We start from the raw sequence: 26,047 nt of genomic DNA, 5'->3' as shown, positions 1-26,047 counted from the left end.
TGAAGCAGATATCATATTCCTTCATGTACATCGCTTTGAGAAGGATTGCAAACTAGAACATTTGTGTCTTGAAAACAAATTTCTGAGTAGCAGAGCTCCCTGTGTGTGGGTGTGTAAAGATTAATTCAATTTCCTGCTCTCTCATATAGATTGGAAGGTTTAGCGCTTCATGCCACAGCCTTCCAAACTCTTGTGACTTAATACCTAATTTCACAACAGATTTCTGAAAAGGACAGAGTTTAGCTAAGTAAATGAATCCCTGTTGGGCTATTTACCTGTGTTGTGCAAGACTTTTTCAGAATTAGGTCCTGCTGGAGATCTTTTCTTCCCAGCTATTGGAGAAACAATCCAACCAACTCCAAGGTCTTATGTCAAATGTCTTAAATTGCAGTTTTCTTTCTAAACTAATAGATCATGTTTCTCCCTTGCTTCTAATTGTGTTGAGCACAGCAGTTAACGTGCCTTATTAAATTTCTTTATTTCAGTTACCTATCCTTTAGCAGCTTTTCAAACTCCAACATAATTTGTTGAGTAATTGCAGTGATGTAATCCCTATATTTGATCTTCACTATAACACTCAGTGTCCTGTTATTGACTGGCTTATATTTACATACTTGGCTTTTGTTTTTCTTTTATTGCAGCGTGTTGGAGGTTAGGATTTTTATTTCTTTTTTTTTTTTTTTTTTATTTTTCATTCTCAGGAAGTTTTTCTCCCATTTGTTGTCCAAGAGATGAGAATTACAGAAACTTAAGGGAGACAAAAGGTGTGGCCAGTATGGGGGAGGGAGTGCAGTTTGCTTCTGTCTCCTAGCTGGGAGGTTTTCTCTTGGAAAATGCAGCGAGAATGGGCTGGAGGTCAGGGGCTGGTCTGTTACTCCTTTTCCCATATCTTTGCCTGAAAACCCCTTAATTTCAAAGTTATAGTAATTTGGAGGGAAGGAGTTCATGATTTCCATCCCAGGAAGGTTCCTGCTTTCCTTGGCAGATACTTCTCCTTTAAACCAAAATGCAGGGTTTCTCTGAGATCTTTATTAGGAGTTTCTAGAAATTGTTTGTTGGGGTAAATAGCTGAGGTTTTCACTCAAGAGCAAATTCATAAGTACAGGTGTTTGTTTTTAAAGTTATACTGTATAAAGATGTTACTACACTTTCAAGTTTCTTTACCAACCTTTCTAAGCCCTCCTGTTGAGCTGGTTAAATATTTTGAGAGCTTTCAGAATGTAAGTAACTTCTGGGAAATGCTTCATCTGCTTCAGATTGGTTCACTTGCATCATCCAGGTCACTTCTATGAGGACCTTGAGAATTTACAATTTTTTCTGCTACAATAACTGTTACATTGGGACTTTGAAGTAGGAGGCTGTGGTGAGAACTAAGCACTTGTCTGGCCACAGTACTGGATGTAGAATGAAGTATATGATGAAGTATATAAATGAAGTCTAGAGTGACTGTTAGTACCATATAGTATATGGTCAGCCTTGTAGTGTTCATAATCTGCTCCATAACTGTTCCTCTTTTGTATTCCAAAACCTAATTTTGGTGCTACCAAAATGCTCTAAGTTTTCTCCTATGATATCTACTTCTATGACTTTTTGAATTACCATGCTGAGTCAAGAATCTGATTTTTACAAAATTTCTCATTAATTCACTTTTTCAGTGGTCCCTTTCAGCATCTCCAGAGTGTATACAATATGTAGGAAAAAAAGATTTCTCAGAAGTTCTGGAGTCTGAAAGATTTCAAAGCAATGAGTAGCCTTTGAGTTAGTTTGCAGAGGACACCGTGTTTGGCAGGAGTGTTGACCTGCTGGAGGGGGCAGGAAAGCTCTGCAGAAGGATCTGGACAGGCTGCATTGATGGGACAAGGCCAGCTGTATGAGATTCAACAGGAACAAGGGTTGTATCCTACCCTTGGGTCACCACAACCCCGTGGAACGCTGCAGGATTGGGGCAAAGTGACTGGAAAGCTGGGAAGGGTCCTGGGGGTGCTGATGGACAGTGGCTGAACATGAGCCCAGGTGTGCCCAGGTGAGCAAGAGGCCAATGGCACCTGGCCTGTACAGGATTGGTGTGGCATCAGGCCCAGGGCAGTGACTGTTCCCCTGTGCTGGGCAATGGTGAGGCACCTCCAATTCTGGGCCTCTCTCAGTAAGACAGACATTGAGGAGCTGGAGCGTCCCCCGAGATGGGGGTGGAGTTCAGGAAGGGTCTGGAGCAGCAGGAGAGGCTGAAGCAGTTTGGCAGAGAAGAGGAGGCTCAGGGGGGACCTTTACACTTTCTACAACTCCACAGGAGGGTGAAGCCAGGTGGGGAGTTTCTGTTCCCAGGTAACAAGTGACAGGATGAGAGGAAACTGCCTCAAATTGTGCCAGAGAAGTTTTAGGATTTTAGGAAACATTTTTTCCCTGAAAGTGTTGTCCAGCACTGTATGAGTCTGGTACAGTGGTGGAGTCAACATCCCTGGAGGGATTTAAAAGCCATGTGGATGTGGCACTTGAAAAACATGGGTCAGTGGTGGCCTTGGCAGTGCTGGGCAAGTGGTTTAGTTTGGGATTTTCTTAAAGATCTAAGAACCTTAATGATTCTGTGAGTCTATGGATATGTAACTCCCAAATTAGAGCTGTTTATACAGCAACATGATCCTCTCTCCATTGATGAACAAGCTTGCTTGCAGAATAAATCATCTAAATTCTTTGGCAGTGTTCTGGTGGAAATGAAACCTAGCACTTCATCATGTGCTGAGCAACAGAGGGAAAATTCTAAGATGAAACTATTTCTGGTATGTTCTGATAGTGTGTCTCTGAAGCCCTGTATTTAATGCTTCTGTTAGTCTGCTCCTAGATTTTTAATAAAGAATGATTCCCAGTTTAGGGCAAAATAAGGATTGTTGTGACTGGAGTGAGACATACATTGTGACATTCCCTGTGTTGGTGTTGCTGCTCATGTCATGATATTTTTGAGTACAAACAGTTTGGAAATATATATATTCCTCTAAGAAGAAAAATAGGGTTTTTTTAAGTTTACTCACCTTTCTGGTATGCTTTGTATATCTGGACAAGTGAAATGTACATTCAGACAAATTATTTATGTTGAATTTTTGCACTAGCACTCCTACTATGTCTCAAAGATTTTTCAAGAACTCTTAATTCCCTGCCAGGTAATTTAGAACTGGAAACTATAGTTTTGCTAACATTATTTCTCTCTAATAATAATAGAGAAATCAAATAGTGGATGCTACACCTTCTTCCCACCAAAATGTGTTAAGGGAGGACTAGTAGGAGCAGTAGTAAGAAAGTGGCCACCTCAGTGCCATACTTCAGATTGAGCAAAGAATGAAGAGGTAGAAAATGGCAACAATGCCTAAAAAGGTTTTATATTTAAAAGGTAGCTAGAACATTGTTGTTTGCAAGCATAGCTACTGGAGTACTGCAGTACTGGAGTACTGGAGTGGCATTGCAGAGTTGTCTCATCTCCAGAAAGGGCTTTTTTTTTTATTGACACATATTTAAATATTGAACTTGTTGGTATTCGTTGTTATAAAGGCAAAAAATATATGTAACATATTAGGATAAACAAACAGGACCTAGACAGTAATGGAAGAAACCTGATCTAGTCTGGTGCATTTTTTTCAGAAATATTTGGCATTAGTTGATCCGAGATAACAGTAAACAACTGTAAAGGTTTCCTTGGTATTTTGTAATTTATAGAAAGACAATTTTTTTCTTTTCTTTCACTCTGCCTGACAAACACAGACAGCAAAGGCCAAAGATTCACACAGCTACCCTGCAGGTCTTGGGCATGTACGTTGGGGCATCTGATATCTTTGCAGTTGTTTTATGACGTTGATGTACCTCAGGAGCCAAAAGTTGTATGAAATGATGTAAGGGAGAGTGAAATGAAGGATGCTACCATGGGTTACTTGTCCTGTCTAAATACCTTTTGTTGTCATTAAAATAGGAAACATCTGTCTGTTGTAATATGGGGTCCTCATAGAGAACAGGATCAAAATACAGCTATCTAATAATATCACTAAAAGGGATAGGTTTGTTCCTGAAATAATTTCCTGGAAACTATTTCTCTGATGTGGAGTTACACCCTCAAAGTTGTGTTTTTCTGCAGCTCAGCTTGATCATTATTGAGAACCTCAAGCATGCCAGAAGATTGCAGTGGTTAGTCAGTTTTTTTCTTGATGTTTGATTTCTCTAGGTTCTGATACTTTGAGGGCCAGTTTGATTTCATTACTGTAGCCCTTGTGGGAAGGGGAAGTCTATAAATAAAAAACAGGTCACCCTCCACTGGGATGGTTGCACCTGAGGAGCGTGTGAAGAATGAGCCAGAGGTGTACTTCTTGGGTCTTCAGAGGGTTCTGGATTCCTTAAGTATGCAAAGCATTGAGTAAGTTTATCTTGTACTTCAACTTTAGTTGTATTAAGGTCTGTAGCACATTTATGTGTGGGGAATGCTGATGTATCTCCACAGTTGGTTGACTGAATCTTGAACTCAAACCCCAGCAGACTGGATTACTCAAGTTTGGGGTGCTTTTCATTAGTTTAGGGAACCATGTTTCATTAGAAGTGGAGAAGATCTAAGTAAATCAGGCAGGACATATTTTGAATCTGCACATACTCAAACAATTATTTTGGTACATTAGTGTTGTATTTTAAACCTACTCATTTGCACTGCTCAGGAAAACTGGTATGTTGTATGTGGTTCACACAGTGTTAAATCATGAAAAGTGAGTTACTGACAGTGGAAGCTCTGATGTAAAAAAATTTCTTTTCAGGCCTCTGAATAAAGGAAACTTATGGGATTCCTTGCCAGTTCTGCAAAGGGTTCCAAATTACCTTTCTTGATGTATTATCTTTAATTTTTTTAAGTGTGGCAAGCTGGATCTGCAAATGAGTGGAGATAAGTGTTGCTGAACTAGCCTATGGATAGAATTTTGGAACATTTGCAATCCACTTGTGGAATGAGCATAATCTGTAAGTGTTCTTCCTTATTATGGCCTTACTCCAGTTTGGAAGAATGGGAACATCAGGATTTCAGCTACAGTAGACTTAGTACAACATCACTAAGGTTGTTATTGCTCTGTGCCTGGTAACAGATAAGTCACTTGCAAACAAAGCAGTCTGAAAAATCAGAACACAAGCACGTGAAGAATAACTTTTCCCTGACGTGAAGATTTTCCAACTCAATTGAGAAGTCTTTAATCATATTTGGTACTTCAGCTGAGGTAATGAAATGGCAGCTTTGGGAAGAAATCTTGGCAAACTTAGATGGAGGGAGATGGTTGCTTGAGAAATCTAATAGCTATCAAAGAAAAGTTGATTCTTTGGGGTAGATTGAGTGTGTGTTAAGGGTTTAGCTGTATTGCTCAAAGAATGCTTTTTGCCATGAACTTATCTTGAACTGCATTTTTGCATTCTAAAATTCTTGAGAACATTTAGCTAGAATCCTGGCTTATTTGATTCTTAATTAGCAAAACAATGCTTTTGCCTTCATTGAGTCAGCAGATACTGCTGTGTATAGATAAAGAATTAGATCAGGTGTTGTTTAATGAATTTAGATACTGTTAACATGGTTTCTGGGAACTGGAAATTTTTACATGCTCCTGGCCAGTCTGAGAAAATAGATTTTGTTTACTACAATAGATGAGACCACTGACCCCAGACATCTGAGACCAGCTGAGAAATATTTTTGTGAAGATGTGCTAGTCTTAATTTACTCCCATTGGAACACTATACTCCTGTTGAGATTTTTTTTTTTTTTCTAAAACATTACTTCATTTTTTTATATAAGCAGACACTTGACCTGTATAAAGTGTCTTCTAATTAAAAATGATCCTTCAGTGACAGTGAAATTTAAAGTTCTGATAGCAAGGTTGTCTACTCTGTCCTTAGAGATAATCCACGTGTTGTGACATCCATCAATGTCTTGTATGGTGCAAGCCTTGAATCCAAGCTGAAAATGTCACGGAAATGCCAATTTACAAAAAGCCATCAGTGTCACTGGCTCCGTGGATTCTTTGTTGTCATTTTGAGGTGTTTGAAATTATTTGCTAAAGCAGTAGAATGATACCCTCTTGCACAAAGTGGTGACTGTCTTGTAAGGAGCTGCCTGACTCATAATCTAGATCTTTGCTTTTATTTTCTCTCTACAGTCTTTACATACTGAAGCTATTGTGCATTCCCCAAGAGCAAGGTCACAGCAGTTACACTTATCACAGAAAGATGCTTCTGCTTATGATTATATCATCATCTGAACTGTTCAGAAAAGCATTTTGAGAATACATTTCATAAAGTTAAACCAATGTTTTCTTTTCCCAGTAAACTAATTATTTCTGTTTTGTATGAAGCTTGAATGGGGATATGCTTTTTCCTCATGGCAGTCTGTATTTTTTGTCATCAAATTTGTTTTACAAGTGTAGCTTATTTGGTTAAGTAGGAACTCAAAACCATATAGTAATCCAGTCTGAATTTGCTTGTGATTTGTAACTCATGTTTATGTCTTAATCTGCAATTACAAGCAAAATGCATGCTTGTAGTCGTTTTTTCTGACTTTTAATTTAATTTTGGGTCTTCTTCAGTAGATCTGTGCAGTCTCTGCTTTGAAGCTGATAGACCTGTGGTATAGCTTATCTGAGAAGGAAACAGATTTTAAAGCTGTGAAGCCAAAGCTTCTTGCACCTTGATCTTCAGGAGGAGTGCTAAGGTGTTAGGAATGCTAGATATTTTGGTGCTTGTGGCTCTTGATCAGCTTATTTGTCCTAGTGTTTGATTTGAAGTGTCCTGGGAAACTGTGATCTCAAGTGAGCTGTCCGGACAGTGGTGGCCCTTCTCACTTAAAAGGCTTTCAGGGTTTAATTTCTTCTGGTTCAGAGAAGCCCCAGGACTTTTAAATAAAACAAGCTTCCTCCTCTGGATACAACATTCCATTACAGTGAGCAAACAGGATGTGGTTAAGGTGGAGGGAAAATACTAGTTCTTTCCTCCTCTGCCTGCCCCCCTTGTAGACCCCAAAGGGGGTGAGGCTGAAATAACTCAAACTCCAGTAAATATTTAAACCTCTTCTTGTACACTCCTCATACTTCAGACATTTCAAACAAGAACTTGTGACTTTTTTCAGGCCATTATCTTATCTGGATTGTACTATTTAGTCCTATCCTTGTATATAGTGTCCTATCCACGGTCTAAAGCTTAAGACTTTTTTTTCTTAACTGACCCATTTTTAATAGTGTTGTGTGAGACACAGTTGTTCCCCCAGATCCGATAGATGACTCTGCTATGACACGAGTGACTTACAGTCACAGAAATTACATCAATTCTTTATCTATATGATAGTGAATAGCTGGGTTTCAGCTGCATTCTGCCAAGTCTGCTTTGCAGCCATCTCCCTGCAGTCATTTTGCTTACTGTCCTTGAAAATGAGAAGTGAAAGAAAAAGCCAGGTTGAGTTTGTTCTCTGGCAAATTGGACACAATTGGGCAGGAAGTATCAAAGATAGTGTAAATACAGTGATGTGAAAATGTGGTGGTGTCAGCTTCATTTTATCTTTGGACTAAGATTCCAATCTGCACTTAACTACTGGGTGATGTCTTGATGTCCAAATGGACAGCAGTGATGATTGATGTTCTCATGATTTGTAATTGTGACCAACACTGTTTAATTTCTAAGTAAATGACATGGTCAGTGAGATGGAGTTTGCCAATAACACCAGGCTGTGTGGTGCTAGAGGGAAGGGATGACATGCAGAGGGACCTGGACAGGCTAAAGAGGTGGGCCTGTGCCAGCCTCTGGAAGTTCAACCAGGCCAAGTGCAAGGTGCTGCTCTGGGCTTGTAGCAATCCCAAGCACAAGTTCAGGCTGGGCAGAGAATGGATTGAGAGCAGCCTTGAGGAGAAGGACAGCTTGGGAAAATGGCTGGATGAGAAGCTGGACATACCCTGGCCATGTGTGCTGGCACCTAGAAGCCCCCATGTGCTGGGCTGATCCCACAGCATGGGCAGCAGGGGAGGGGGGAAATTCTGCTCCTCTGTCCTGCTCTGGTGAGACCACACCTGCAGAGTTGCCTCCAGCTCTGGGGTCCAACATCAGAAGGATGGAGTTGGAGTGAATCCAGTGGAGGCCACAGGGGCAGCCTCAAGAATAGAATGCTCCAAGGAGACCTGAGAGCTCTTTCCAGTGAATAAAGGGGCTCCAAGAGAGCTCCAGAGGGATTTTAAGCAAGGGCCTGCAGTGACAGGACAAGGGAGAATGGCTTCCCACTGTCAGACAGCAGGGTTAGATGATATATTGGGAAGAAATTTTTGGCTGTGAGGGTGGGGAGGCCCTGGCAGAGCTTACCCCGAGAAGCAGTGGCTGCCTCATCCCTGAAAATGTGCAGGGGCAGGTAGGACAGGGCTTGGAGCAACCTGGTCTAGTGGGAGGTGTCCCTGCCCATGATAGGAGGTTGGAATAAGATGGGTTTTAAGGTCCCTTCCAACACAGACCATTTTGTGATAATTGAGTGTTCTTAAAGCATAAGTGTCCTAATTTAGTTTATAATGTTGCAAATACTACTGGTCCTTAAAGTTCTGAATCCCTTGGAAAGTTAAGGCTATGTAACATGACTCTAAACTAGATTTGGAATTTTACTTAGATTTGCCAAATGAGATGTAATATGATATTTAAATAGTGCTGCACTTCAGCCTGTGCAAGACAGTTGGATATGATGTGTAAAAACCATTATTTTACTGACTTCTTCCCTTAAGAGCTTTCTGAAGTACAGATTAAACTTTGAGACTTTAATATAATTGGGGATATGGCAGAGGTCTGAACAGAAGAGAGAATGAAAGATCTAAAACATATGGTGTATTGCCAAAGTAGAAGCAGGTGAAAGCAGTTAAAAATGAAGCAATTTCATAAGCTTTAAAAATAGTTTGTGTTAAAGGCAGGTGGTTATAGACAATAAAAGTGGGCCATCACTATATTGGTACATATGTGATATTTCTGAATGCAGAGTTCATAAATCACAGAACACAACAATAAATGTATTTGGACTTGAATTTGTAAGAGATACTTGAGATCTGAAATAAATGTGTGGAATAAGGATTCTTTCAACTTTTCCTAACATACACCATCTGCCTGAGCCAGGGATCCTGTAGTGTTCATCAAGCACCAAAGTGACTATGTAAAACAGCTAAAGATGAGCTCAAGATATGAAATTAAATTAGTTCCTGATGGCTGATGAGTATTTGTTGAGGGTCAGCTGGAGAAAGGAGAACAGTGAAGAGTTCTTAGTGGTTAGAGTAAAATACTTAGCACAATTTATTTGAGTTGTAAGAATGGTGTAATGCTTAAAACACTGCAAGTAGTTTAATCGTAGTTTTAGCTTTGAAACAGGCCTCTGGTTTTCCAGAATCAATATCTGTGAGCAGCTTTAAAATATCTTTTTCTGTAGTCAGTTTTCTGGTTTTTAAATACATGAGTATTGGTGAGCAGTTTTGGTTGAAGACACTATATTAGCAAATTGTTGCCTGTGCTGTACCAAAGCCAGGGATTTTTAAAGTCGGTAAGAGATGGATTGCAACCCTTTGTTTTGTTAAGAAATCAATAATACTCCTTATAAGGAAAAAAAACAAAACTACTTAGAATACATTATGGATATGAATTGCAGGCATCACACCTCAAACTGTAGACATGAAAATGAAAAACCCTTGCAAGCAATCCTTGCTTTTTCTTCCATATGCCTCTGAATTTTCTTGGGTTTACTTTTAGCAGCACATGAGCACAGTCTTCATTATATCTTCAACCATGGAAAAGACTTAAATCAAAAATGGAGGATGACTTAACTTTGCTACTCCTAGGAAGGATGAAGTTTATTTAGAGGAAAGTGTTACAGTAACTGAGTGTTCAGAGCAGTTTGAACTTGCCTTAGAGGTGATACATTAGAATTCCTTGTCCCTGTAGCTTTATGATTACAGGATAATCCCCTTGTATCTGGACGAATGGCAACACAGAGCCGTGCCTTGTGCTCTCATGGGGTGGGCTGCAGCCTCTGGATCAGATTCCTGCAGGGATCCTGTAGAATTACAGAACCAACTTTTAGCAGAAATGCCTTCAGGCCCCTAGACAAGCACAAATGACAGAAGTGTTCATCTGAAATCCTGTCTGCTGCTGCTGTACTGCCACAAGACCACAAATGTGTTTAGACATATTCAGGAATCCTTCTTGTACTGAAATTGGAATTTGCCTTGGTTTGACGCTGGGATTTCTGTTCAGCTCTTTGAATCTGCATGAGTCAACTGGAGTGGAAATGCTGACGACTGGCCACCATTGTTTTTTTATATTGACTGGAAACACATATATTGGCTTTTTCTTTTTTAATAGAAAGACTTCTAAACCAGAGTGGGTGATTTAGTATCCTGTCTAATCTTTGTAACCTTGATGTGATTTACTGTAATGAGATTATACATGGTTTTGAGGTTTCTTAGAGTGACGTGTGTTTCTTATGTCTACAGAATGTTCTACTTGATTAAATACCATGGTAGAATAAAGTCTAATTTGACTAAACAAAGTAACAGCTCCCTCAGAGTCCTGTTGATGGTGTAGTTTGGTATAAGCTTGATACGTACCAGAATGATATTTTTAATGCAAATATTCAAACTATTTAAAACATAGCATTTGCGAAGCGTTGTGAGGTCCTTGAACTCAAAACTGAATTCCATTGTTGATGGTAATGTGTTGGTTTTGTAGTTTCAGTGTGGATTACAGGTAGACTTTCAGCTCTGTTTTTTATTTAGAAGTCTGACTTGATGTTACTTTTCCCCGTCAGGGTAACTGTGAACCAAGCACATAACCTGTGCCTCGCTTTTTCTTTTTCACAACTCTATTGAACCTTCACCTGCTCACACTTGTTTCCTTACTCATTGCATATCAGCAGATCCTCCATATGTTTAAATATTTGAATGTTCGGTGCCTTTGACAGAAAAGCAAGTTTTAAGTTGAAGAGTACTTTATCCAGTAGCTAATGTCTGCTTAGGAAGTGTGGCAGAAATTAATAGGGAATGTATCAAAATAAAGTGGTGGATAATGGCTTGCTGAAATGAAGATTGCAGGTATAGAGGACGGGCTTGGGAAGCCTTCAAGCAGGAGAGATGGGAGAGAGGTCAAGTGGGTAAGGATGAGAGGTAAGGTTAGGGCAGATGATTCTCAGCTCTATTCTAAGCTCCTCTAAAATTAAGCTATTCAGAGATGATTAAAAGTGTCTTTTATCTGCTTCTATTATTTTAGGCTTATTTTATTTATTTTGTCATCTGTGAAAAATGACAATCAAAATCTCTTCCTGTGTGGCTGGGAACGCTTGGGTCTTGAACATAATAGTGTTGGTTCAGTAGGGGAGAAACTGTTCAGTCATTGTGGCATCACCATAGAAGAACACAAGTTTTGTCAAAAGTGACATGCCATGGAAGGGGATATGAGCTATGTGCCTAAAAATGCCCTGCATGTGTTTTATTATAGATATGCATTATGATGCAGCTGGGTAACACTGGTCATCTGACTTGGATCCCAGTGAGCCCTGTAAAACAGAACATGACTAAAAGAAATTAGTAAAAAGGTAGTGTTTGTCACAGTCCTATAGTATTAAATAAGCAAAACATGAGACTCCCCCCAAAAAATGTAAGCTTTTAAGATCAAGAATCTTCTTTATGTTATCTTAGACCTTGAAAGCATATATTGACCATATGGTTCAAATCAGTTTGGTGTGCAGTTTGGATCACTCTTACGCAGAGTTCTCACCTTATGAATTCAGAGTGAGGCTTGTTTAATTTCAGCATCTTTGGCACAATTCTCATAGATTCTAAAGGCACCTTTATGCATGCCTACTGGCTGATTATTAGCTTAATCTCTCCTAGTTCTTGTGCTTTTCCCCACTACAGGCTCTTACCATTGCTGACATGTCTTAAAAGCAGTGGAAACACCAGGTGCAGAAACAGCTCTGAATGGGGTAAACCTGTTACAAGTTACTAAACATGGTGGGCTTTTCTTGCATCAGGTTAATGTTCTCTAAACCAGGATCTTCTTTACAAGTCACTATAAAAACTATTATTGCTGTATTGCCTGTCTCTTTATATACAGCTATAGATAATCTTCTGTAAACTCAGGGTGTGGTAACACTGTATTTTGAGAAGTCTACATGCTATTGAAATGTCATTTTCTGTAGCTGTGTGTAAATGACAACATATTTTTACAAAGGGACATGTTGACCCTCACTGTGCAGAAGCTGTTTTGTTCATAATTCCTGGCTGTTCACATGGATGATGCATGGTTTCCCAAAGTGTGTAAGTACTACTCTGAGGAGGACCAGAGCTCAACTTCTGAGCTCTGTTCTGGACTGCAGCACTTGATAACTTTCCTTAGATAGTATTTTCTGTTGATTATAGAAAGGGTACTTCTAGCTTGTGTTTTTTATTCTTTCCACTTAACATACCACACTCCTTCAAATTTTTTATCTCAGAATAAGTATCTGTGTTTTGCTTTAAAGGAGCTTAGTGATTTTTTTTTTCCCCAAATATATCAGCAAGAATGGGAAGAAGGAAGGTGCACTTTGGAGTAGAATAGGTAGGCAGATGCTATTTTGAATTTTATTATGTGTTTTGTGATTATAACAACACTAAAAGAGTGTTTTTCAAAAGTATTTAGTATAACTAAAACCTTACACAGCAGACCCAGCTTTTTGCAGCATGCCAAAGGGAGAGATTAAGCTTACAGTCAATGCTTTTCTGTGGAGTGGGCAAGAAGAATTTCACTCAGGGAGGCAGCAGTTCAAGTTGGGTTCAATTATACTCACTGAAGCAGTATATAAAATGTTTGAGTTCCTCTCCCTTGAGTTTATTGCTTGTGACCAGGCTTAATAGGCAAGCAAGATAAAATACAATGAGAGAGGCATAAAACTTAGTAATATTTTTTCTCGTGAGTCATAAATGTTATATGCAGAGACATCCACCGACAGTTTTCAAGACTTTGTTTAAGTGATTATGTTGTGAAAGCTGACCTGAGGATGTACGTGGTTTAAGATTAATTAGTGGAAGTTAGAGGATAGAAATGTGAATATTGGCAAAGAATCAGGATCAATGTGATAAGCAGAAAAGTCTGATCTTCCCTTTAAAAAGAATCTGTGTGGGAGATGTCAGCAAGCACCATAAACGAGTTTTTACCCCCTTTCTATACTGCATGGATCAAAGAGCTCTGTGTCTAATAATAGAATACATGTTTCCCATTACCAGTGACTTCATGAAATGCTGCCTTCTAGAGAAACATGATTTGTGTTCTTAATGGTGCTTTTATTGTAAAAAAAGTGGTTAGTTTTAGACTGTTAATTGTAAAGTTATTCTTTAAATCTAACCCTTGATCTGTTTGGATAGTGTAATTGGAGATAGTGAAATGAATTCCTCTTGCTTTGTATTTTAGAACACTTAGAATAATGTGTTGTGGAATTTTTGTAGCATGTTTTCATTTTAAAAAGTTTCATTTTCCTGCATGGGGAACTAGTTTGATTTATAGATCTATTAAGCAAGGTGAGCTAGATATTTACTATTCACAAAAATTTTAATGTTCCTCAACTTAGAGACCTAGCAAATTTGAAAGTAGCAGAAAACCTGAAGCTGACATCTCAATATTTGATCTGCTGTGATGGTGACCGTTTAACCTTTAGCTTTAATGGCACTATATAATTCCTAAAATTACAAATGCACTCTACTGTGGGGCTGATGGATGATAAAATTCACTTTGCCTAATCACCTCTCCAGAATGTGTGTTTTTTCTAGTAGATATTGATCTCCTGTATTTGTTATCTTATATTTGAGGGAGACTTTGGTTTCTGCTGAGGCGTGGGGCTTATGTGGATAAGCCGTTCAGCATCTTAATTAGGAGCTGCAGTGTGTGGTTTGTGAAAAGGCAAAATCTTGATTCATGCTATAGTTGCCATAAAAATAAATTTTAGTTTGCACTAAGATTGCTGAATTGACCATGATGACCTCGTAACCTCTTGTGCTGAGGAGGAGTCAGAAGACAATCCTTAGAAATGCAGTGTACAGCTGTTAAAGTTGTTTGAGAACTGCTTCACTTAAGCAGAGATTTTTTAAGCATACATATGTGATATAAGCAGACAATATAATGTAAATTATTATATTCTTTAATGCAGAAACTGTCAAAGAGTTTCAGTATTTAAGGGACTAATGTTTCAGTTCTCTTGTCTCACGCAGCAGTGTCGTGCTGTGTTCTTAAAAGCTGTTCACTACATCTGGGTATTTAAAATGGTAAGCAATATTTATTATATAGGAAAAATAAAGATCAGTAATAAAATGTTTGCAAGGGCAATAGTGACCTGTGATGCTGTGACTCAAGCCTTTGGTGCTTGTGTGAAGTTTGCTGAAAGAAATCACTTCAATTCTGAATGTTGTTATGGTAAGTGAGCCTGCAGATTTCTTCTCTGTGTAAAGGGCTTTGTGCTCTGTCAATCACAGGATAATGATCTAAAGAGCACCTTTTTTTAAAAGATTATTTCTGTTTGGAAATGAGCTAACCAAGTGTGACTGGCTGAATGCAGAGGGATAATGTGGGATCTGGAATTGTGCTGTGTTCTTCTGAAATTACGCTTTGATTGGTGAGAGGGATGTTGCAGCTCTGGGAGAATCATAATCTTAAAAACCTGAAATACTTTTAAAAATGGAATTCCATAGCTGAGTTTTGACATTACTTTTTAAATGCTGATTGACTGGAGTTGCAGAGGGTTCCTAAATACATCCCAGGAGTTCCTGGGAGAAGTCAACAAGGGAAACTTTTTAAATCTTTACCTTCTCAGAAAAGGAATCTGGGGCTTTTTGAAGTTTACATAAGCTTCTGAATAATTTCACCTTAAATACTTTCTCCTCTCCCCTCCCTTTTTTTTCCCATCAGATTTCCTTTATATGCAAAAGGAGGGGAGAAGCTTCAGTTTGAATATGGAGTTTATCTTCTCAACAAAAATATAGCACAGGTTGGTACATTCAAGATTATTTTTTATTATTATTTATATCTACTCTCTGCTTGGTGTCAATATGACATGACTGTGCATGTGCTGTCTTGTGATACTGCTCCCTATGGTGAAAACCTATGAACTAAGAAAAATGTCCTTGAAAACATAATTTACACTCACCTTACAGCTTTGTGCTTGAGATTTCTTCTATGTGGCTTAGAGAAGGACTTGCCAGATAATAATGAAGCTTTTCCTTTTCAAATAGTACATTCTATGAGTCTGTAGATCTCACACTGTTTTGAAAACTTAAAATATTCTCTCGTTTTTTATTCTGTCGTACCTGAAGGTCTATTAATATAATTCTTGCTCACGTGTCTTTAATTTTGCTGTATTATTACTTCAATTAGTATTCTACCCTTATAAGAAAAACCAATATATGGAAAATAGGAAGTATTGCAAATGTATGACTTTTATTTAAAAAGTCCTCTAATCAACCTTACTTCCTTGTTTTTAATGTATTTTTAAAAACATCCTTTAGTCTGAAAAATGCAAGAGACTTTGCAAAGTTGTATTTGAGATGGCAGTAATACCTGTAGCTAACACATTTGGTATGGAATTCAGAGAATGTTCAGAAAGCTGGTCTGAAAGAGGCCTGGCTGTTTCAAGTGGTGTGTAGTCCTAAGGCAGGGTCAGCTGCTCTTATGCTGTCCCTGGTGATGTTCTGGTGTGAAGAAAAGCCTGTGATGTAAGTACTGCTTAGTTCCAATGCATGACTGTCTTGGCCACTTAAGACATCTAATTTCTGACATTGAGTCCAAACCTGTCTTGCCTTTCTTTATATATTACAATAATCGGATCCATTTAAATCTCTTCCTCTTTGCAGACTTTCATGCATTGAAAAACCACTTTTCAACACTTCTCTTGTCTCAAATTCTCCACCTGAATCCACTTTTTTTTTTAAATGCAATGCCCGAGGCTAGATACAGCGAGCAACTGTTGCTTTCAAAACATTGAGTAGGATGGGAGAAATGCTTCCTAAGTCTTGTCCTTTTATTTCCAGTTCATTGGGTTCTAATAGGTTTGTACACTTAAAAGCCTAGCAGAGTAAATCTTAATGATTCTCTGCAACCAACAGCCCCAAGTATCTTCTCTACAGCAACACAAGAGTCCATTCTGAATTTGTGCAGGCAGCTTGTTTAATTCACATTTTACATTCTGTACCTTGAATTTATTATTAAAGATGAACTTTTTTGTTCTCAATCATATTTCTGCTTTGGTGGCATAACACCAGAGGTTGAGAACTCAGTCTCAGCTTTGTGCTGGCTGCATCTGAGCCTATGCCCTATCCAGATTACCTGATTAAAATATTGGATAGAACTGGGGTTCTGTTATTCCAGGTGGAGTCCCATTTTGCCAGCACTTCAGTTTTTGCCATGAACCATTCTTTATTTCTCCCAAAGAGTACCTTTCTGTATTCACTTGTATTTCATCAATATCCCATTTCCCCAGCATGCTTGTGAGTATATTATATCAGAAAATGCCAGGAGATGTAAATTCCAACAGAAATAAGACATTTCTGTTTCTAACCTATTTGAAATTATCTTAGTCTTAGTTTTAGTCTTGAAAAATCTGACCTTTTTATGCTTACTTTCTACTAGTCTTGTTTGTTTTTCCAGTTTTCTCTTCCATCACTTTTTTGCCGTTCCTTATCCCAAATTGAAGTAAAGCTTCTGAGTCTTTCTGTGTTGTTTGTTTTTTAAGCTTGGATTGCATTTACCATTTTCCAGACTTGCCCATGCTTAGTGTATTTTGGACAATGACCTCTGCAATTATTTAAAGGCTAAAATATCTTAAGACAAAGTTAATCAAGTCCTATTAATCTTGGAAATTCACTTAGCCAGGCTGTTAATGTATCTTAGACTGTACCTCCTTGTTGGTGGTATTAGTAATGGCAGCCAGCTGTTCACACTTGACCTCCAGAGGGAAGATTAGTGAGAAAAAGGGATTAGTCTTTCCCTCAAATGCTTTGATAGATCTCTTCATTACTATCAAATCAATGCTTTCCTTAATCTCTTCTTCCTAGTTCATCCTGCTTACACTAGTTCATTCTGTAACTTGAGTCGTTGATGCTGTTTGCTTTGCCTTTCAGCCCTTCCTGGTTTTTACCTTATTCTGGAGTTTGCCATTCAGTTATGTGATGTAAGCAAGAAGCTCTGTTGTTTTTTTCATTGTAATGATTAATTCTTCATTGAGCCCAGGGTGGTTGTCTTTCCTGTTCATGTAGTTTAGCTTACTTGATATTTGTGCCTGTAGTATTTTTTTTATAGGAGCTGTCACCACTTCACTTGTTTTCCTGTTGATCTCTGACTTGTCACCTCTGAGTTGTTACCACTCTTGGACCTACTGAAACTTCTCATTCTGCTTTTCTTGTCCTGTTTCTGAAGGACTCTGGGTGGTTGAACACACAATCACTCACCCATGTTGTCTTACAATTCCTTGCAGTTGCTTTCTGAAATCACTGGTGTGTGTTTAAACTTATAAAAGTAAATGAAGACTTTAAGTATGTATTGGTATAAAAAGAGTTTCCCATTCTACCTGGGGTCATTGGTGCTGGAACAAGCTAGTCAGTGGCCAGACTTGAAAGTGGTTAGTGGAACACTTGTGGTTCACATCTTAATGCTTGAGATTGTATGTTGGATATAAAAACATAATAAAAGTAAATTGGAATTTCTGGGTGTGCTTCTACTACTTATTTAATCATTAAAGTGTTACTGATGTCCACATAAACTGTTGTACTCACCTTTGTTTTGATGTCCTTGGTCAAATATTGCTGCTTTTTATAGTTCTGCCAAGGGAAATTCCATTGCGAAAGCAGAGCAGGTAGATAATGTGCAGAAATGCATCACAAAACCTCTGTGCTCTGGGGCTGACTTGAAGTAGAAACCCAAGATTGTCTGTATCCTTTGTGTGTTCTTTGGGATGCTGAAGCTGTTGAATTTACACAGCTTTTAGCAGACTTACGGCTGCTTTCAGAGAAGTATCCAGATATGCTTAGTTTGTGTGAATGTGTGAAAAATCAAGTTTGGACAGAGAATGAGCAGCTGCCTCTCTCTTATCTTCAGACCATCACCCAGAGGTGTTGGCCTTAATTCAAAGAACCAGTCCTCTTTGTCAGGAATAAATGTAAATCAGTTGCTTAGTTCCCTCTGTGGGCTGTGGGAAGGTTGGAGGTGTGGGAGGAATAGTGGTGACTTCACTGGAGCATGAAAACAAGAGCCTGGGTCTCTATCGCCTCACTTAAATCATTCATGCAAGTTTTGAACACTCTGACAAACGAAGAGCCCAGAAAAACTCTTATCAAGTTAAAGAAATATTATGAAATTATTTGTATAAGCTTCCTTGGTTTCACAGATTTTTATATATTTTTTTTTCCTTTTGCAATTACCTAGAATTCTGGCAGCAAGGAAAAATGTGAATGTGGAAGAAGTGAAATGGGGTTGATATTAAATAAAATTACTGACATAAAAACTCTTCTAGAGATAAAGTGGTACTGTTTTGTAAAACAGCAGCATAATAACACTGGAAACCACATCTTGCACTCAGGAGAATTCAGCTGGAATTAGAAGCAGCTTAGTGCTGGCATGGTAAGAGTATTTTTTGGAGAAACTTGCTTTGCTGTTACATTCCAAAGTTGAAACAGTGTGTGTTAATTCCGAGAGTTCATAATAACTTCCATCTGTATGTGAGCACGAATTGTTTCAATAGCCATATTTTCTGTTTGTAAAATTGACTCTCTCACAAAGTTCACAGAGGAGCTTTTTGAGTTGGATAACATTATCTAAGGCCGTAAATTTCCATTTAAGATTTCAGCTGTTTGACTCTCGCTAGCATAGAAACGTGGGGGTTTTTTTCCAAGAGAAATTAGTCACTTATGTCTAATAATACCTACCAAAAAAATTCACTATCATTATCAAAGGTAAAGTACAAGAGAGTTGCTAAAAATGGGAATGAATTGCACAGCTCTCCAAAGCATTAGACAGGGGGAGAGTATCAGCAAGTACTAGCCCCATAAACTCTGTAGCTCCTAAGTTAAGGATGTGCATGGAGTATCTGAGGCAGCTGAAGCTTTAGTAGGAGAAAGAAGTGAACTCTTGTCCTGGTATTCACAGTGAAGTAACTGAGATTACACAATGAAAACCTCTTGTTATGGTGGATGAATATTAGGAAATCCCTGAGGCTTGGTGAAGTTTTTTGTGGGTGAGAAGTGAACACAGAACAGGGTCAAAATGGCACCTCTCAGAGTTCTCTTTGTTCTGAACATACTGTGGTGGGTGGCACCCAGTTCTACTGGGGCACAGACATGGACCTTGTGGAACTGAGCTCTCACAAGTGCTTGAGCAGTGGTCTTGCTGCTCTAGATTTTTCCATCTCAATTATTTAATTTTTTTAAAAACTTTGAAGTAGAGGGTATTGAGAGTGCAGTGGCTTTGAGTTTTGAGCCACAGGCCTGTAGAAATAAAGCATCTTTATTGCTGCTTTACTGACTGCTTTGTTGTCTCTTTCCTTCATTCCCAGAGCCTTAATTGCTTTGACCTGACTTCAGTGTAGGTTCTTCTTTACATATGATGAGTTGATCTTAATTTAGTGATTATCCTCCTTGAGTCCCTCCTTGAGTGAGTCCCTAGAGAGCACATACAGTGTTACTGTGGGAGAATAACTTGCCCAGAATTGTATACCCAGAAAGATGAGAGTGGTGAGGCCCTGGCACAGGCTGCTCACAGAAGCTGTGGCTGCCCCATCCCTGGAGGTGTCCAAGGCCAGGTTGGATGAGGCTTGGAGCAGCCTGGTCTAGTGGAAGGTGTCCCTGCCCATGGCAGAGGATTAGAATGAGATGGACTTGAATCCCTTCCAACCGAAACAATTCTGCTATCCTATATTAAATTATTTCTGTACTGTATTGGTCATTATGTCTAATGTGTGCATTTATGATGTGTAGCCATTGAGGAGAGCATGTCCATCGTGTTCATCGAAATTCCAATTTCTTTAGGTATTCAAGAGGTTGTCTCTTGCATGATACTTGACAGGCATTATTCCTTGTCCAGTTCCCAGTTTGCTTGCAGAGGACATAATTTCAATAGAACTGTAAAGCTGGTTTCTTTATGTACCTGTAAGAAGGGAATTTACTGCAGCTATTTTCTTGAATGGGGCAGTCAGATTATTTACAATCTAAGTGTCAATTGATTTGCTATTTCAGTCAGCCACTAAAGGACATCAAATTAGTTTGCCTCTTAATCTTCTGGATTTCTTATTCTAAGACTTATCTCAGCTTTACCACAGAACCAGAGGGCAGCTGTATGACTGTTGTGAGACCCCTTGTATTTTTTAGCTGTGACCTTGGTCACTATCTCCATCTGGCTTTATTGGTCATGGCCTCAGGAGTGGTGATGTTCTGTCCTTGTCTAAATTAATGACTCTTGAAAAGTAGACTTGCAAAACCAGGTGTCAAATAATTTTGACCATTTTACAACTTTTTGTATTCCTACAGCCAACCCAAGGAGTGAATGTGTCTAGTCTTACCTCAGTTCATAGAATCATACAACAGTTTGGGTTGGAAGGGAACTTGAAGACCATCTTGATCATGGGCAGGGTACACCTTCCCTAGACCAACACCTTCTCTACACCAACCCTAGACCAGGTTGCTCCAAGCCCTGTCTAACCTGGCCTTGAACACTTCCAGGGATGGGGCAGCCACAGCTTCTGTGGACAACCAGGGCCTCATCACCTTCTTAGTAAAGAGTTTTTTTCTAGTATCTAATGTAAATCTGCCCTTTTTAGTTTAAATCTCTTCACCTTTTTCTATCCCTGTCTGCCCATGTAAAAAGTTCATAATTGGTATTTGTTAACGGGGTCTCTGCATGTGGTGTCAGATAGAGTATCACCTTCCAGGCATCACTTCCAGGTTTTAGTGAAACCCGTGGAATTTGTTACCCTGTATAAGTTAAGGTTATTTTTTCTTCTGTTGAGGCTGGATGCTGTGTTTCGGGTTGTTTCACAGGGAAGGCTTCTTTTCTCATCCACGTTTGTTTTGTCAGACCGCTGTTGAGTTGTGTTGGACTGATACTCCTGTTCACATTGGCATGACTTTCTCAGCCCTGGCAGAGAATAGTTCTGCTTTCATCTGACAGTCATGAGCAACACCAGGACTTTGCTATTTGATGTGAAAAAAAAAAAAAAAAAATCAGTCTCTTGTCAGCTCCCCCAAGGTTCTTTTTCTCATCAGCAGAGCACAGATCCAGGGAAGTAACTGATGTCTAGGCCTCCTCTTGTGTGTCCACGGCCAATGTGTCCACATGGTGGTGGCAGGTGGCGTTTATGTGCTTTGTGTAATCTGCTTGAGAAGCTGAGCAGCCAGTGCTGTTTTGTGGGTGAGTTGCTTGTCTAATGCACAAAGTAACATTCAAAGAACCATAGAAGGAAAGCAAAATTCTTGTTATATTGTAGGTGCAGTTAAAGTGCTGTCTTCCTAATAACTGCATGGAATTAAAGTTGAATGCTTATGTACTAGTGCCATATGTAAGGGGCTGAACTGAAACTCAGCTGTTAAACATGAAATGAGGCAAGAGGTTCAGTTTCTGGCTCTGTTAGACTATCAAACATGAGAGAAAATCAACTCTATAATAGAAACTAATAAACTTTTCCATGGGAAGCTGAACAGCAGAAATGTTAGGCCTAGAAATTTGTTTTGGCAGTAAACACGAAGGAGCAGAAGTGTCTTTAAGATTTCTGTGGGTAGTGGTGTATGAGCAGTGGTTATGGGCCTTTGAGTGTAGGATACTGTGACTTGCACACTACATCTTTTATGAGGCCCCTAAACTAAGATTATAAAACATACGGTTCAGAAAGAATGCGCCATCTGAATCCAAGGCCAATTTAGCTACATACAGAAAAGTGTTCTTGAAAGAACACGGGTTGAAGCCAGAGTCTAGTCCTTGTCTTGTGAAGTGCCAAGTTTTCATTTAATGTTAAGAGGAAGGGACTGCACCTGTAAAACCACAAAGTACCTTCTCCAGCTGTGTAGAGCCAAAAGCTCTTAGGAGAGGTTTCATTCCTGAAACTTTCCTAGGGTAACAGTGAGCTGATACTTAACCAGATCATTTAGAATTGGGAAATTTATATATGTTTTTTGCAAACTTTTTGGAAAGGCTTTTTAAATTTTTTTCTTTCCTATCGCCTATGCCAAGATAAAATAAGTTGAAATGAGACAGGATTAGCTGTAACTAAAGTCCCAGCTTTCATTCAACTGAAAGCCTGCCTATCCTTGTCTATAGGCAAAAGCCAAGATTAACTTACTCTGTGAGGGACCAGATCTTGGCTGTTCAACCCGTTCAGATCCCAGCATCTGCAGCCTAAGCCCAGGCAGTGCTGGAGGCTCCTGCAGCTCTAATGAGATGACCAGTGTAGTTGAGTGACTGGAGGGATGAAGCACTTCTCATGTATGGGCAGGCTGAGAGAGCTTGGATTTTTCATGCCAGAGAAGAGAGATTTTTTCATCCTGGCTTTAGGAGGACCTCAGAGCCCCTTCCAGTGCCTGAAGTGGCTCCAAGACAGCTGAAGAGGGACTTTGGAGAAGAGCCAGGAGTGACAGGACGAGGGAGAATGACTTCCCACTGTCAGAGGGCAGGGTTAGATGGGATATTGGGCAGAAATTATTGGCTGTGAGAGCGGTGAGGCCCTGGCACAGGTTGCCCAGAGAAGCTGTGGCTGCCCCATCCCTGGAAGTGTTCAAGGCCAGGCTGGGCAGGTCTTGGAGCAGCTAGGTCTAGTGGAAGGTATCTAGGCCCATGGCAGGGGGATTAGAACTGGATGAGCTTAAAAGTCCTTTCTAACCCAAACTCTTCTGGGTTTCTATGAATAGGAGATGTGGCATCACCAGCTGTGCTTAGAGTCAGTCCTCTAAAATAATTTTGGGGGACCAGCCTTGCAAGCATGTTCTGTGTTTATTCTGTAGCTTTTGTACTGTGTAGCTGTCATCATCTCTGTGCATTAACTCTTCAGACTGCAAAGTTTCCTAAAAAATGAGTATGTTTTTAAAATAGAACCAAAATTGAGTAATCAAAAGGCAAATTGATTCCTGATATAGTTAATCTGACATAAACACGTTGTCTGCCAGCTTCAGCTGCTTTGTAGTGTATATAAGTTCTGTGTTATAGAATTGAAAGAAATAGGAAAGTGGGAAGTCTGTTACCAAGCCCTGGCACAATGTGCCAGTGTAGGAAAAAGATGCAGTGTATAGTTTTTCTTAACAAGTAGGGTGTATGAACTGGAGGCAAAGCTGGGCATTCAAATATGAAGTGTTTACATCTGTGGAATTCCAGGTCCTGCCTTGTAAACCTGTTTCTTCCTTCAGAGCCTTCTCTCTTTCTGCCATGTGGCCCATTTCTTCATGGGTAAAAGAAATTATGGTAAAATGCATCTCATTTCTTGAAACTTTGCTTACTTTAATGTGTAAAAAATTCTTATCTTTTATTTTCAAGCAAGTGACAAGCTACGACTTGTGGGGTTGATTTTTTTTTTTTTCTTTGCTTCTGTTATCTTCACTTCTGCCCCCACATTCTTTGCTCTTCTGTTGTATAATTTAATATGTTTGTTTTGTCCTCCTTGGGTCAGAATTGGTCTCATACTTCTGTGTGTAAGATTTGGCACATCAGGGCACAAAGCCTATTTTGAAAGCTTTTGGTATGTAGATAATTAATCATCCATAAATGCCTTTCAGGTTTTTTATATACGGTGGTTGAAGTTTAGAGCAACTTGTTCTCCAACAAATGGAATAAAAGTGTCTGATATGTATGGGCTCATACAGTTTTTGATCAGTCCAGAATGTTTGGAAATCCAGAGCTTTAAAATATTTTGTTTTTCAAGAGACTGGAAATACTGAAGGGGTTATTGCATCTCTCTTTGCTAGCCTTGTGTATAATTCATGTATATATTTGTGACGTTAATATTGTGTAATTAGGAAAAAACCAAGCTCTGCTTCAATTTTGCATGTGTAAGTTGACGTTTTCAGGAAGACCAGTGCTGAACTGTCCTTGGTTTAATGCTCTCTGACCTCAGCTTTTAAGTTTGAAATATCATCCATCATATGGAAAACCATTTCCTGTGCTGTTGTGTCTTACTGCCAAGTGGAATTCACTGAATGCTGGTGTTATCCTGATAGGAAGCCAGTCTTTCACAGGTTAAACTGTTCATTCTGTACTCCTCAAGTGAGAGGGCTTCCCATTTGATTCACAATCTAATCTTTTTTTTAGAAGTCAGTCTCCTTTGTTCACTGACAGTAATGTAATAGATACCTGGAAAGCAGTTCAGCTGAAATGCAAGACGTGGCTGGGAGCAGAGAATCCCCAAATTCTTCTTCCATTTAAGCGCCATGTCATGGGCTAAATCACTTGCTATTTGAGTAAAGCCTTCTCAAAGCAAAAGCCTTTTCACCTGGAAGAGCAGGGTTCACAAACCTGGATGAATGAATGGCCAGAAGCTCAATTTCACCCTTTTTAAAACAAGTGCTTTCCTGACGCAACATGAAAGAACAAATAGCAGAAAGATTTTGTGTTTAAAACATCTGTTGGAGCTCATTGTTTGCCCACTGAAATAATACTATGAGTTCCTTTTCTGCAACATCTTAACGTACAGGGTAGAGCTGGACTGATATCATATGGGAAAATTGCCTGGTTTTGGAGTGGATTTATTAAAAAGTGAAAATAATGGATAAGTGGAGGAGGAGTGTGTAGCATTATAACCTTAGCCATATATTTTCTGATTTCCATGCAGGACAAGGTGGGAGAGTTCTTTGTACATACCTGTGTATTCCCTGAGAATATTGCCCTTATGGTAGTCATAGATTGATATATAGGTAAAAAGCAAATTTCAGATATTAAGAATTACATTTGAGGAACTAAACACACAGAGAAGGTTTCACATTTAAGATGGAGGCACAGAATGTTACTTATCTTTGTCCTTTTGACTTTTGCACATCTGACCTCTTGTTCTGTGCCTGATGTAATGATTTTTAATACAAAAGCTCAGGATAAATGAAGTCATAGGAAATAAGTGTGCCCATTTCCTATAATCCAGTGAACATCAATTAGTAATACTGAACCCTTTTAAGAAGCTCTGACCTGAACCAGTAAAGGTTATGGGCTCTATCGTTTCATCTTATCAAGCTATTAATGCAGCAAGACTGCAGTAAACATGGTTTTAGTTATTTGAGTGCTTCAGTGGGGAGCAGGGGAAGCTTTTTGGAGGCTAGTAACTGCTCTATCTTCTAAATTGCCTTTTTAAATGTTCTTTTATGAAACAGTTGTGGCATATGAGGTGTACCTTTATGGGCATGGGGGCCCATATATGCCGGTTTTTGTAACAAGCCCAGTAACTGCTAAGTTTTATAGGAATACTTTACTCACAGGAGTGACTATTTCTTCCAGCCTGTCTTTGACAGTAGTTCCCCTTACTGGACACCAGACTGAAACTATGAAGGGTGATGTTTGAGACCTCTCTTGGAGGGGTGTTGTGTTTACTCTCAAGAAGGGTTTCATAAATATCAGCGAGAGAGTTCTTGAGGAAATGCAACTTTTTGGCTCATCTAGATGTTCATCTGCAGTGTGTTCTACATGTACTCAAACACATACTCCTATTTCCTTATTTTCTTGAGGTCTATCTCCAATAAACACTATTGATGTGAAACCAAAATCCAGTATTAAATATTGCTGAAGTTTTAAAAATTAGAAGAAAACTGCCTCATAGATGTTTGGCAGGATAGTAAAAGTTGCTGTGCATTTAGAATTGAAGCTGCTGCTGTCTTTGAATAAAGATCAAACTCTGTTTTGGTGAATGCAAAAGTAAGAAGCAGCTTAATATAATCCTAGGACAAATCAAAGGAGATGAAAGGGAATTAGGTCTATTATCAGATGAGAATATAATTTCCCTTGTCACTTCTGAATCATTCCTGTATGTAGATTTCATGCATGAATTTCCCTTGCCTTTCAGATGGAAGTGAATTAAAAT

At 39.1% G+C, this 26,047-nt stretch overlaps 1 protein-coding gene across 1 annotated transcript in view; it reads left to right on the top strand.

Annotated features, from left to right (window-relative positions):
* Positions 1–26,047, top strand: part of UVRAG (UV radiation resistance associated) — a 92,165-nt gene that overhangs the window by 44,552 nt on the left and 21,566 nt on the right. The window contains exon 13 of the mRNA XM_014882053.2: positions 14,932–15,010. Within this exon, the coding sequence (XP_014737539.2) occupies positions 14,932–15,010 (79 nt within the window). The remainder of the gene's footprint in view (positions 1–14,931; positions 15,011–26,047) is intronic.

This window comes from Sturnus vulgaris, chromosome 2 (assembly GCF_052056855.1).
Source record: "Sturnus vulgaris isolate bStuVul1 chromosome 2, bStuVul1.hap1, whole genome shotgun sequence".
Lineage (NCBI taxonomy): Eukaryota > Metazoa > Chordata > Aves > Passeriformes > Sturnidae > Sturnus > Sturnus vulgaris.
The sequence above is the reverse complement of the archived record's forward strand: the minus strand, read 5'-3'. Positions and strand labels throughout refer to the sequence as shown.